At 32.4% G+C, this 14,439-nt stretch overlaps 1 protein-coding gene across 1 annotated transcript in view; it reads left to right on the plus strand.

Moving 5' to 3' along the window:
* The first annotated feature begins 710 nt into the window (after positions 1-710).
* The window catches only part of LOC142348495 (uncharacterized), a 75,542-nt gene continuing 61,813 nt past the window's right edge, over positions 711-14,439 (plus strand). Inside the window, exon 1 of the mRNA XM_075399871.1 lies at positions 711-1,119. Within this exon, the coding sequence (XP_075255986.1) occupies positions 1,063-1,119 (57 nt within the window). The 5' untranslated portion in view covers positions 711-1,062. The remainder of the gene's footprint in view (positions 1,120-14,439) is intronic.

Below are 14,439 nucleotides of genomic sequence, written 5' to 3' on the forward strand. Positions count from 1 at the left end.
TTAGAAACTGGGAAACTTCTTTCAAGAAAACTGTGCTGTTTTCCTTATTACATAATGGTCTGTTGGGGACTTTTTCTTTCACAAAACTGAGCCTTGTTTGATGCGGAAATTCAAGATATTTTTAGTGTCATTGTTTTCTAGTAAAACATCGAAACAAATAAAACTGAATTAGTTTATCTGGCGTTGGCTAAGCCGCTATTTTAAAATCAGTTTCTGATTTTTGTGTTTGGATTTCTTCCAACTAGTCTAAGTTTAAGATGGCAAAGCTATCTAATTACGGAAGAGGAGTTGGAGACAAACAATACTACTCATGACGGCAAGTACGCTGGATACAACTAGAATCTAATTATAGAATCAAATTATTAGAATCTAGTTAATTCATGCATACGTGTGCACGAGAATTGGTGGCACAAAAATTGGTTTGCTAAAAACAGCCAGACAAAATTTGCCAGCTTAAAATTTACAAAAGAAATCGAGCTTGTCAGTATAATTCTAAGAATATGTAGCGAGACATGATTTTCATTTTTTTCCAGCATCGATTTTCAGTCAGTTTTCCATTGGCTCTAAATATTTAATTTTCGAGCTTTTCTTTTCAAAAACACATTTTACTTCAACAAGACAAGACAACTTATTTTTCCATTTAGTTTTGTATAGTTACATTTTTACGATAACTAAAGTTGGAATAAAACGGTGCTTTAAATAATTAAGTATTTTTCCATCTGCCTTTATCATGGATACTTACTCTGAATAAATAAAGTCCTTTTATTCATAGCTTTCTTATTTTATTCCGTGCGTATATTCACAATATTTTACACCTTTAGTAATTGCTGTAAACCTCCAAACAAGTTTTTTGTTAGATTTCACATTGGTCTTTTGGAAATTATATATATTTGCAAAATGTTGACTTGTTGTTAATTCTCAAAAAGTTGCAATCAATCCCCGTCGAAAAATCCTCATAACTGAAAACTACTTTAGTTGTTTGAAAACTTAGCGGAAATATTACCAAATGTGGAACTGAACGACTAATTTTTTTATAGCAATCTACGATATTGGGTAATCAATATGGCACCTGGAAATTTCCTTTCAAACAGTGACGACTTTGACATCTATGTGGATCAGGTTAGCACAGCATTGAGAGACGTGTCGTTGTGTGTTATTATGCTCTCGTGCGCCGGGGGAGGGGGATGGACCCATTTCTGTTATTAGTGGTCGGAACATAAAAGTGATTTGATGCTGATATATTCGCATGATATCCAAGTAGAGATTTTCTATAATTATAATTATAATGGTTTCAAGTTGAGCTGTCAAGTTTTCGGATCACATTTTGGTGAGATTAATGTTCATGCCAAAATCCAAACATTGAACAATTATCACACTTCATTAAATCGATTATGATTGAAGAAAGCTCTTAATTTCAGTTCAGAAAAGATTTAAAAGGATGCGCTGAAGTCCAGCTTGTTTCCAGTTGGTTCAACCAACAAATTCAGAGTAGCATGTTCACGTAGTTATGACTTGAAGGGAATTGTTGCCACGAGAAGCACAAAGTAATTAGATAATATTAGATTTAACTAATTTATGTAGAAATAGCGCCATACCTTCTCAACAGGAAAATAGAAACTTTGGGGTTTGTTCTTGTCAGTAGCCTGTGCTGATAATTATAGAAAGAACGTTAATCACAATAATTTTGGCTTTGAATTAAAGAGTTGATATGAAAGAGTCGACCAGTGCAACCACCTCTGGGAAAGTTTGTTGCTGGGCTGCATTGCTAGTCGTCTTGTGTTTTGTGGGTATTCTTCCGCATTGGAGATAATGACCCTCCAGCTCCTTGTTTAAATATGCGTTTCTGGACATTCTTCTAAAAAATACTTGAATTCCAGTGTCAGATATATTATTACCGTGGCAATGAGAGTGTATAAACAAAAGTGATAGAAATAACTTTAAAAAAAAGAACGTGAATTTCTGGACAAAATTTAGATCACAAAAATTTAAAGTTCCTCCTTGACAGGTCTCCATATGGGAACATTGGAATTTCCCTAAAAAGTGTGCAAATATTTTCATAACATTCAGTACCTTTTTGTTTTTTTAATTCAGGGAGATACAGGGAGATATCGAGGTTTAAACTTTCGAGCAAATAGAGTGAATTCCGTTGATTTCATTCACCTTTTTTTCGGAATTTTTGACTAAAATTTCGCCAATTTTGATAAAATTTAAATAAATTTTTATGAAAATGTTGTTGATTTTACGTTTAAAGACAAAAAACATTGTCGGCTATTTTCATTGAATTTTTTTTTGGTCACAAATTCCGGCTAAAAGTTTCACAAAATTCAGACTTTTTCTTCAAAAAAAGCACGAAATAAGTTTCTTTAGTCCACTCTGGTTAAATTTGCAGGAAGTGCACACCCAAACACCACTAACACAATCTTTGTAGACTAAAAAGGGGGCTAATTCCACTTCAAGTTCCGTTGAGAGTGCTCTGTAAATAAAACTTTGCCGTTTTTTGCTAACTTTATTCGTTGATTATCAAAAACGCAGCAATTACTTTTGATTTTTTAAAAAACAAAATATTTAAATCAATGACATTCCAAAAATTAAATATTCCTAATGGACAATCGACATTGGCAGGACTAGTTCTGTACCAATCTTGGACCGTTACAACCCAAAAATAATTCGGATTGTCATTAGTCGGTTTTTTATTTAAAAAAATTCGATCTTTTTTATATTAATTAAATAACAGAACATTTCAAATCAAAGCTCACTAGTGATAGGTCCTATTGACTTCCTAATTAGCTCGAAATTAATTAATCTAGTTGATTGCTTGAAAGCTGACGGTCGTTTTGACATTTAAAATGTTTGATTTTTAAATAAAAAATGGCTTATTGAACTATGCCTCCATTTTTCTCTTACTTTAGTCAACTTATAGCTTAGTGTCGGCAATCCGGCAATCAATGAGTGCTCCTTCTATCGGTTGAAATCGATTTTAGTCTTTATTGCAGTTTTACGCCTTAAGTTATGGTGTTCTGGCTTTGATGCTACAAGATTTCACATTTTTTTTTAGTTTTTAAGTATTTGCATATTTTTCAATTTTTCTAATTTTGTCAAATTATCACGTTATTGTAAGTTCATATATCACATTTTTCGCGGTCAAAATAGTGCACAATTGATAAGATTTAAATCCTTAAAGATATAGATTGTGGTTCTTTACCGCTTCGACAATACTTTCTCGAAGAATTTAATTGATTTTTTAATTTTGTCTTTAATTGTCGTTTTTACTTTGTCTTTTAGTCGTATTTAATTTCCTGTCAACGACGCGGTTTGATTGGTTTTTTCTGGAAGAGTAGATAAGTCAATTTTCTTATATTAGATGATAGATAATGGCTTTTATGACTTTGAAAACAATTGTTTTCCAAAATGAAAAAAAAAAACATTTTAATTTCGCAATTTTGTTCCTTTTATTGTCTGTTTGTTACCTGGTCTCGTTAATTAAAGGTTAAAGATGACATTTTTTGTCAAGGCGCCAAAAGGGTTTGGTGTCAAAAAATCTAATGTTTTTAAAGAATTTGTTATGAATTTACTGGCTTCGACACGGGTTTTTCACACAAAAAAAGTAAATTAATTATTGATTTTTGTCATATTTGACGTTCTTTTTGTAGACGTAAGACATATTCTAGAAAATTGCAGGTCTCAAGGGTTTTCATTGGAAGAATGGACGAACCTATTCAACTTTTTCATTTTGTAATTAATGGTTTTCATGTCTTTGGAAATAAATTTTTTTCGAATAAAAACAAGTAATGCATAATTTTGCTTTTTTTTTCTTTTTATCTTATTGTTGCTTATTTTCATTAATGAGAGGCCACATAATACATTATGGGTTTTCAAAAATGATGCAGTCGAACATATTTTGGGGGCCAAAGTATGGCTCTACGACTTGCAAAACATTTTCTGGCAAATTTTCATTGATTTTTTGTTTGTTGTCTGTTTGTTGGTCTTTTTGTAACTTCATAAAAAAATGAATACCAAGAGTTCTTAATTCCCTTCTATGAAAGAAATGGTAATTGTAAACCTATGGGATATTTTAAATTATTCCCAATGGATTTTATTGCTTTGAAATTAATTGTTTTTTTTTAATTTCAGCGAATTTTCTAACTTTAAAGTTTCTGTTCTTTTTTGTCTAATTGCTACCAAGCTTTATTATGAACTGGTGGATAACCATTTTTGTTTGGTGAATTACCAAATGATTGTTTATTTTCTGTTTTATCTGACGCATTTTTGACTTTGTTATTAAGTTTTGTTTTTTAAAACGGACATAAATTTTTTGATGTAATTAATGTTTGTTGTTGTTGTTTGATTTTGCCGTTCGTCTTCGCTCGCTTTCTTAATATTGGCATATCTCATCAATCTAATGCATCATTTTTTACTCCACTGAGTTATTTGTTTTGAAGGCTATCTTTTCGTTCATACACCAGTTTTTTTTTTGAAAAATACTTGAATTTTTTGTGTTTTTCTATCTGTTCCTCATTTGGTAGACAATTATGCCAAAATTGTGGATGAGCGGGTTCGGAACCTTATGTGCAATCGCACAATACCGAGCCGTCTTGTTGATATTATAAAATCAATTTCTTAGGCAGTTAGTTTGACATTTGAAAACAAAATGGATCCTTCTTGAGCGTTTGTTTTGATTGTATTTCAGTTTCGGTAAATTCATATTATGAAAAACAAGGAGTCTCTTTGCGAAGATTTGGAATTGATACAATGTTTATTTTTGTTTTTGAGAGATACTCCATTGGCAAAATCGGGAAGTGTTTTATCAATTTAACTGTTGAATCGAACTTTCTTCAACCCGAACATGCCTTAATATCTCAACTTATCTGTTTTTCGAGCAAAATTTGCAATAATAATTGCCTAATGTTAGTTTAGAAAAAGTAATGACATGACTGTGAACCAAGGTTTTTAATCGCTTCATTCTAGTATTTAAGTTGAATGACATCTTTTTTGATTTTAAAAATCTTATTCCACATGACATTTTCCGTAACAGATTTTTCACCAGGTCCTGAAAATTTAAATTTTTATCAAGAAAGACTCTTAAGTGATTAACAGATTGATTTGGTTGTTTTATTTGGCCACCAAGTCTGATTGTCGAAAATCTTCTAGGTCCATTTTTTGATCGACTGCAGAAAATTATATAATGTATCTTTTCGGCGTTTATCTTTAAGCTGTTTGGAAAAAATATTGTGCTAGAAATTTGAGCAACCTCTCATATTTTTCAATCGCTGTGAATAGATTTATTTTTGTCGAGAATACTAAATGTATCGTCAGCGTATTATCGTCAGCGACCAAGTTACAGTGATTGTTAACATGGCGACAAAGATTGCTTTTGTATAAATTGAGCAGGAGCCAAGAACTGTTCCCTGCGGAACAAACTAAATCCGGTCTGACTCCGCAATTTTGACTAATTTTTTGAAGCCTCTTCTTCCTAAAAGTGCTTATCGTTTCTACTGAATTTTCGTCAAGTCCTATAGATCTCAATTTGTTGTATAATAGATAAAGTTTGGTTGAGTTAAATTTATTTGAGAGGTCAAGAGGTACTGTTAGTACATGTTCAATGTTGTCAATATGGGAACGTACAACTTCTGTGAAACTAACGAGCGCATCTTGTGTAGAGTATTGGCAACAAAAGCTAAGTTTTATACTTGACAGCAAGCGGTTACCATCCAAAAATGAATTTTTTTTCGATTCAGAAGCCCATTCTTCTGTGAATTTATCTTCACGTTCACCATTTTTTTATTGTTTCTATTTATTGTATCACTTTTTTCCGGTATCTTTCTCATAATGGACCCCCACCCCCCCCCCCCCCCCCCCACCACAACCAAATTATGTCTCTGTGGTATCCCCATCTGCTTGTTTTTTTAACGTCCCCATCTCTTCTCGCCACACTCGTGGCTCTTTTAACTCAATTTATTGGCCTTTTATTTGGTAGAAAATTGGGTCAATTTAATCGGAATGAACCCCAATATTCAATATAACATCTGCTTAACTGTTTGAAATTATAAATCTTTCTTTTTCTGTGCATAACTTTACCTTTTACTTGCCTATTAGTCAATAGCCAGCTTTCATACCTTGTGTTATGAGTGGTTCTCCAACCCTGTCTTCTTAGCCACTTACTTCATATCACTCTCTTCGTCCCTAATACTCTCTTGAGTAGTCTTTTCTATTTGGTTCAATTGTGATGGCATAATTTCATTATCTTCTTAATATAAATTGAAACCTTGAGTATTTGTGTCAGAGAGAATGGTTTGACATACTGCATTTAAACCTTTATTGACTTCATCTGTTTGTTATTTTTCCAGTGTTTTATGTAGTGAACGCCATAAATTTAGCTTTAACCTTCCAAGTGCTCTCTCATTTTTTTGTTTCTCTATAATCAGTTACGGGAAAAATCAAACTCAAAATTTCCTTTCTCAAAAATCTTTGATATTAAATGAAATAATTCCAATTATAATTGCTATATTGCCCATCTTTTTCTTAGGAGTTCCAAATTTTAGGATAAACCTTCCTGAGTATTATGGGTGGTGTACAATCTTACTGGGCCCCTGAAAACTATTTGCTCAAACGGAGTCTGTTTCACAGATTCCCCACTGATACCTTAAATCCTTTCTACAAACCCGCTTACCTGCATGCTTTCCCTAGTGATCGATGAAATGAAAAACTTGCAAACATCTCGGAAGCAGCCGCGTAATTGAATGAATACACCCTAGTGATTAAAATATTTAAAAACTTGCAAGAATCTTGCAGGCTATCTTGCAAGAGAATACATATATCTTGGAAGATTCCTGCAAGTTTTGAATTCAACTTGCAAGGTTCATGCAAGATTTTAAATCCGACTTGCAAGATTCTTGCAAGTTTTTGAATCCTGCTTGCAAGATTCTAGCAAGAGTTTGAATCCAAATTTTTTTTTATTACCTGGCTGCAGGGGACAACTGGTGGAGCTGAAAATGAACGCTAAGGGCAAGAAGGTAATTATATGTCGGAAACAATCTCAAGTCAATTAAAAAAAAGCTGACTTTGATTTTTTCTAGTATAATTTTTTTCACCCTCCTCCTTTTTCATTCCGGGCTTCGGATCGGCAGTGGCGCAGTTACATATAAAAGCTACAGGAAATTTGAGCCGAGCACTAGGCCAAAACAAATAAATTAAAAAACAAAGAAAACAGCATATACATATAGCTAAAAACCCCATTCCCACACACGCAAAAATATACAAACACACACACACAGAACACAAACACAGAGAACACACACACACACACACACACACACACACACACACACCACATACACACGCACCCATTGAAAGTGTTTGTTATCGTCGTTTTTTTGGTAAAATGAAATTAAAGAAGAAGGATTTGGATTGCTCGAGATATCTCTAAATACTTTTCGGAAAGTTGAATTTGAATTCAAAATCCTGCAAAAAACTTACAAGATTCTTGCAAGATTTCTCATTCAAGTGTTGTTAACAAAAAATAGTTAGATTCAGTTCTGCTGATCACAAAATTCAGGTAATAGTCGTTTCATTTGGTTTTCAGTTAGTTTCAGCTACCAAAGAACCCTAAAAAACTCTTCCAGAATTCAAAAACTTGCAAGATTCTTGCGAGTTTCTTGCCAGATTTTGAATCCGAGTAATTTTTTTTTCATTGAATTCCTTTTTGTAATTTGTTTAATAAACAAAATTTTTTTTCAAAGATGTTTTCTAAAACATTTGTATCCTGATTTATTTTTCGCCTTGATTGATATCTTGTAAGATTCTTGTGAGAATCTTGCAAGCTTTGAATCATCTTGCAAAATTCTAGCAAGATTTGAATCCGCTCATAACTAGGGCAGGGTACTAAGTTTCTTACAAGATTCTTGCAAGTTTTTCTCTTCACCTGCAAGATTCTTGCAATCATTTTGAATCACCTTGCAAGATTACTTGCAAGCTCAATTGAAAAGCTGCCTAATTATTTCGAAAAGCTTGCAAGATGACTGACAAATCTTGCAAGTTTCTTAAAAGTTTTTTGATTTTTCGATTCATATGCTCGAGAAAAGGGTGCGTCCGAGAAATGTTGTGGGTATATGCTGCAGAAACTTTGTCCTAGCTTTTGCATGAGCCTTTCAAACTCTTTGACGACTATAACTGGTGCAGTTCAAAGTTGATATCAAAAGCAATCTAATTTATTTTTTGCCTGGGTTGATAAATTGCAAGATTGTTCCTTGCAAGTTGTAAATTGCGTTGTTACTAGGGTTGCAACTTTTAGTTTCACACTGGATATATCCTATGTAAAATCTCATCCAAAAGTCTTTAGCTGCTAGTAGCATGTTGCCCTGCTTATGAAGTAATTCACAAAGATGAACATAGATGGACTGTTTGAGACCACTAACATGAGGAATTTAATAAAGTTGAATCCAGGGCCCTCATGGCAAAAACAAATGTTGCGGTCGAATTGTGCGTAAGATACGTCCATTTTCGGAATCTGCTGTCAAAGTGTTGGGCATATTGATGACTTTGGCGGCTCTTTTCATAAAATTACGTCTCGTTTCAAGCATTGATGCAATAAAATTCAAATTTAGTATTCCTGTTGGAGCCACCTCCTTTTTGAAGCTCATTTTTTTCTTATGAAACATGCTGACTATCCTCATTAATCGGGGTTGTCCAGTTTCCTTGATTCGACATGGCTTTTGGTAGTTCTTTTTCTTGTGATTACTTTAAAATCTGCATTCGTTTGCTGCCCTTCGTTTCCTTGAGTTGCTCAGTCTCCTACTAATTTGCCCGTGTTGAGCAATGCTTCTGCGTCGACAATGGTCCGTAAGTAAAGATAAGTTATGAAATCTACATTCAGGTTTTCTTAAAAATCACTTCGCAATGGATTTTACAGTTCAATGAAGATCCAAAAAAAATATCCAAAACATTTTCTAGTTTGGTATAATCACCTTCTTATTAATAATGCGGAATCACTTCAATATCAAATGAAACAATGACGTTCAATTTGAAACTATGTAATTAAAATGCATAGACTGATTCATAATTTAAAAACTTCAACGTATAAGAACCAATTGGAAAAGCTTCTATAGAAACGTTGGCAATGCCAAAATAACAATCAATCAAGGTTCCTCATATTATTTTGCCGTAGAGACACTTTTTTCTCCATTATTAACTCTAAAAATGTCTGCGAGATTATCTTAAATACACCATATTTAAGCCTACGTTTTGATCGTACCGCAACAAAGCGTTTGCTAACAATTAATCGCAATTTTCTGGAACGTAACTTTAGGAAAGAATAGTTGTCTTAGGAAGCTTGATTATTGAAAAAAGGGAAAATCTATATAAAAACCAATATTTTGACCTTTAAGTAAATGATGCAGATGAAAGAGGACATATAATTGAAAAATAAATACGACAGAAAAGGTATACAAAACACATTTAATAGACTCTTGGGCAAATTTGATTAGAATAATTGGCTATGGGTAGATGATGCTGAAAACATTATGCAAACTTGCATGCAATCTCAAACACCGTATATGAACACGATTATTCCAGAACCTAAATTTTTGCCATAATAATAGGCAATCAATAAATGTGTTTTGTTCTAAAAAAATAAATAGCTCTTAAATTTAAAAAAAGAAAAATCGATAGTCATTCGCGTTTCCTTTAAAATTAATTAGCAATGGAGTTTATCATTCAATGAAGATCAAAAAAGTATCTAACTTTTTCTAATTTGGTAATTACCTTGTTACGAAAAAAATACGCAATAACTTCAATGTCAATTGAAACAACAACGTTCAGTTTGAATTTTGGTAAATAAATTGCATAGACTGCTAAAGAATTGAAAGACAACAAGCTGAAGGATCCAATTATAAAGGATTCTATACATTCACTGGCAATGCAAGAACGAAAATCAATATTGACAACACCATGAAACTTATTGAATAGTTTTTTCATTTTAGAACAGAGGTTATTACAAGAGCAGGAAAGCTACTTTTTACAGAAAATTATATATATATATATATATATATATATATATATATATATATATATATATCTATATATATATATATATATATATATATATATATTTTCAGTAAGTTGAACCTAATTGAATCAAAAACCGAATATATTGTTTCTGTAGTGCATTAAAAAACACCAAAGAAGAAATTCTTCCGGCGAGAAAACACAACCGACGAAAAAAAAATAAACATCTGAAATATTTTAAATGTGCTCTCAGTGAACAAGAAGTATTATATTAAGAAATATTTTACAAAGCCAATATTTCGCATTTTACTTTGCTGTAGGAACTCTTTTTTTACTCTAAATATGCCTGAAATCTTAAAATAAAACCACTAATTTTGACTTTTAAATACATGATGCAGATTTTTAAAAAGTATAAACTAAAAGTGACACTAATAAGGAAAACTAGATGTGACTGGTAAAAGTATCCAAACAAACACATTTAAGAGACTCCTAAACATATTTGGTTGGAATAACTGTCTCTGGGTTATTGATGCTGAAAAAGTTAACGAAAACTTTGCATGTAATCTCAAACCACCCATAGTAACACGAGCTTTCCAGAGACCTATTTTTTTGTAATTTTAAGCAATCAATAAATATATTTTTAACGATAAAATGAAAGGCTCTTCAGTAGTTAAGTATTTTAAATAGAAAAAAAATGTCTTTCAAGTTTTCATGAGAATCACCGATCAATACTGTTTATGATTCAGTGAAGATCTTAGAAGTATTTAACATTTTACATTTTGGTGATCACCTTGTTAGACAAAATAGGTAACCTCTCCAATGTCAAATGAAACCATGACGTTCAGTTTTAACATAAGTACAAAGAAATTCAAGGCCGGTTAAGAATTGAAAAACTTGCACTTGAAAAATCAATTGGGAAAGATTCCGTACAATCATTAGCAATCCCATAAAATCAAACGTTTTGAGAGCAAATGGCGCTCTTTGTTAACCGATTTAATAAGAACAGAATTTTCTAAAAGAGCAGAAAAACTGCTGCCTCGTTAGCGGGTGGGGGTTCTTTATAACCTCTTAAATGACTGATACTGTGAAACTACAAATCAAGTGTTTTGAGCAAGAGTAGAGTCTGCCACGCTTTTCCACTAGTGTCTTCTTGCAGAAATGCAATAATTTGAAAAAAAAATAGAAATATTAAATCAATACTTCTCGGTCTATAAATTAAATCTAATTGAAGCAGAAACAAAATACATTATTCTCTTAGTGTGTTTCCGAGGTTTTTTTGCGGAAAAAAACGCCGAAGATTAAATCTTCCACGGGGGAAACACAACCGAAGAAAAAAGTGCAATATCTCAAAATGAATTTAATTTCGCGGTCAATGAACCAAGATGAAGTTGACATATACCGCGCAAAGTTGAACTGGCATTATAATGCTGTCAAGGATTCTTTTCGTGCTCTAGCCATCCGTGCGCTCAATCAATTATGAGGAATTGTAAGCCATCTAAAAAACTCATATTAGCCGCTGATGTCACATTTTTCCATACAGATAATCTTCAAAGCATCTTGTAACTTATTTTGAAAAACCGTTCATTAAAAATTGCCTACCCACAACTACTAAATATCCAAACTCTCAACTTAATTAACAATGTCACTATTATTTTATGCAATTTCCATTACTATGAAAAATTCAATTTGAGAATTATTTGATTGAAAATTGGAAATGTATGATCAAAATCAATGAGTTGCAGCATATGATGGAAGGCCTAATGCCGTTCCTTTAAGTTCCATAAACTAACAAAATTGAAAATTTTTGATGACATTCAATTAAAGTTATCTGTTTTAATGCTAATATTTAGATGCTAACTATTACTATATGTAAAACAACACCATTCCCTCTGGTTTCTCAATACCTGTTTGTTGCGGATTTCGAGGATTGTATTTTGTTAACCCGGCGACTACAAAAAAGGATGCTTTGCATGAAGATGCGCGCGGTGAACGCTAAGTAAGCAGAAGTGAAAGTGAGCCGACATAAGAAAGAACTCCAAATGGGGAGGCAAATCTTGAAGAACTTGTAGGCGAGCTATTTGTTGACCAAACAGAATTTATCTGAACCTTTGATTTACATGCAAATGGTTCCTTTGTAGTTTAACATAGTGTGAATCATAGATGGATAGAAAATGTTATACTAAATAGTAAAGGGTAGACGGCTGTGAAGATACTTTTTGGTTTCATTATGTGGCAAATGTCAATGTTTCCAAAGTTATTATTCATGATGAGATGTGGTTACGTTAATTGCAGTTATAAGTGATGGAAAAGCTTGATTTTTGTCGCTCGCAGTCACGGTTAAGCATAATCCATGTCCACAATTTTAAGCATTGAGCTACATTAAAATCTTATTGCTCAATTTTTTCAGTAGTTATTTGAGGCCAAATTCAGATGCCGAAATGTTCTTTCCAGCAGTGGTATAAGTAGTTGCAAAACTCATAATTGTCTTTTCAATCCAATGTTAAAATTGCGAAGGACTATTCTAAAGTTAATCATCATTTAGGCTTTCTTTCAATTCAGTCTACCTGACAAGATAATAAGGATCGTAATAAAGAGCGCGGGCAACAGTGACGGCGTGGACAGTTTTGGAGAATAGTATGAGCCTTAAAGCATGGTCGAGAAACACTGTCATAAATTCGAGTAAATTTACTCGAGGAAATGCGTTATTTGCCCCGTTTTTGCCAAAAAGTCGTCTTGCTTGCCTATCGGTTTGCTTTATCACCACCATAGCAAATAACCATCCGCCTCTAAAACTATAATGAACATTTTTTCATCGATTGAAAACAATTGTTCTTACTTTTTACGCAGGAATTTTTGAGAGCTTTATTCATCACCTGTGGTGACCTTTCTTTGCTTGTTAATTTTCGAGATTGTGATTCACACAATGACCAACACACGTACGTTAATTTCATGTCTAATTGCAACGATGAATTAACCATGATGATCGAGTGATATTAATTCAAGTTTCAGACAAACTTTTCAATAATTAATAATTCTCTTCGACAGGTGCATTAAACTGTGTATGCAAACCTTTGACAAATAAAATGATGAATCAAGGAAAATATTCGTATGTGGAAAAAGTGGCTTAACTAATCAAAGATTAATTGCTTGTAGAATATCCATTATCTTGGTGAATAAATAGGAGAAACAAAATTGAGCAATGAACAAAAATGTGGAAAACTAATTAATCAGTAAAAAAGTAAATGGAACAAAAATACTAAAATTTGATAACGCAGAGGGGAAAAATAAATATTTGACCATGGAACTGAAAAAATGCTAGCCACAAAACTAGTGAATAAACTAACTATTACAAAAAATAGCAAAACAAACTAACTTCCTGTTGTTCATCAATGTTGATATCTTCATAAAATATTGCTAGCGCAAATTGTACAAATTTTCAATGCATATATAAAGCAGAACGATGAAAACAATCCTCTTGTGAAATTTAGGGGTCTATGCAGGCGTAACTACTAGGAAAATTAACCAGTATTGGAATCGAACCAGCATCTCAAACTTGCAAGTCTACTTTGCTACCCATTTACACCGCCCGGTTTGAAGCTCTCGAACTTGAGCTTCTCTCATAACCCGTTTTTTCTTGTTCCTCAAGGCTTCAAGCATACGGTGAACAAGAAGAGCATTTTGTCACGCCATGTCAAGATTATTCTATGTACAATTTACATTTGGTTGTTCTCTCTCAACCTTTTTCTTTTTCTCAGTCCTTTTCTTGTGAACATAAAACTGCAAAATGATATAAAGTTAATCATAAGGCCGATACAACGCGATTAAAGACTAACAATTTTTTAAGTACAACAAATTTATGCCCAAAACCTACTTTAGTTTTTAATTTCTCCTTCAATTTAATTTTTTTAGTCTCCGCAAAATGAGATTTTCATGTCAATTTTTGGTTCCTTAATTAACTCTCCTTTTTTTAAAAAAAAAGACACAAAGAAAATGTATTGATGAAACAAAATTATTATTAATAAAGTATTCTTGGTCAAATCAACGACAAATAAAAGTAAACATAAGGTTTCGAAAGCGTAAACCTAATTTTTAACAACAAACAAAAAAAGAAACTGTATTTTGAAGACTAATAAAAAAAAACGATAAAAAATGCATCTGATTCCGCCAAATTTGAAAAATGTTTTTTTTTGTCATAATAAAAATCTCGCTCGACTTAGACGCTGTGAAGAATTTCACAGAGAAATTTTTAAACAGATTTTATATGCATGCGGATTTTTAGAACAATCTCTTCTACCTCTTACAATTTTATTAATGGAATTTCTTCATACAAAAATTTAAAATCTTTTTATGAAAATGCTCCTCACAGACAAATTTCTGGCTGTTATTTGAGTAATAGCAGATAACAAATATTTGAGTATAACAGATAACAAATCAATGCAA

This window comes from Convolutriloba macropyga, chromosome 10, assembly GCF_964194025.1.
Source record: "Convolutriloba macropyga chromosome 10, txConMacr16.3, whole genome shotgun sequence".
Lineage (NCBI taxonomy): Eukaryota > Metazoa > Xenacoelomorpha > Acoela > Convolutidae > Convolutriloba > Convolutriloba macropyga.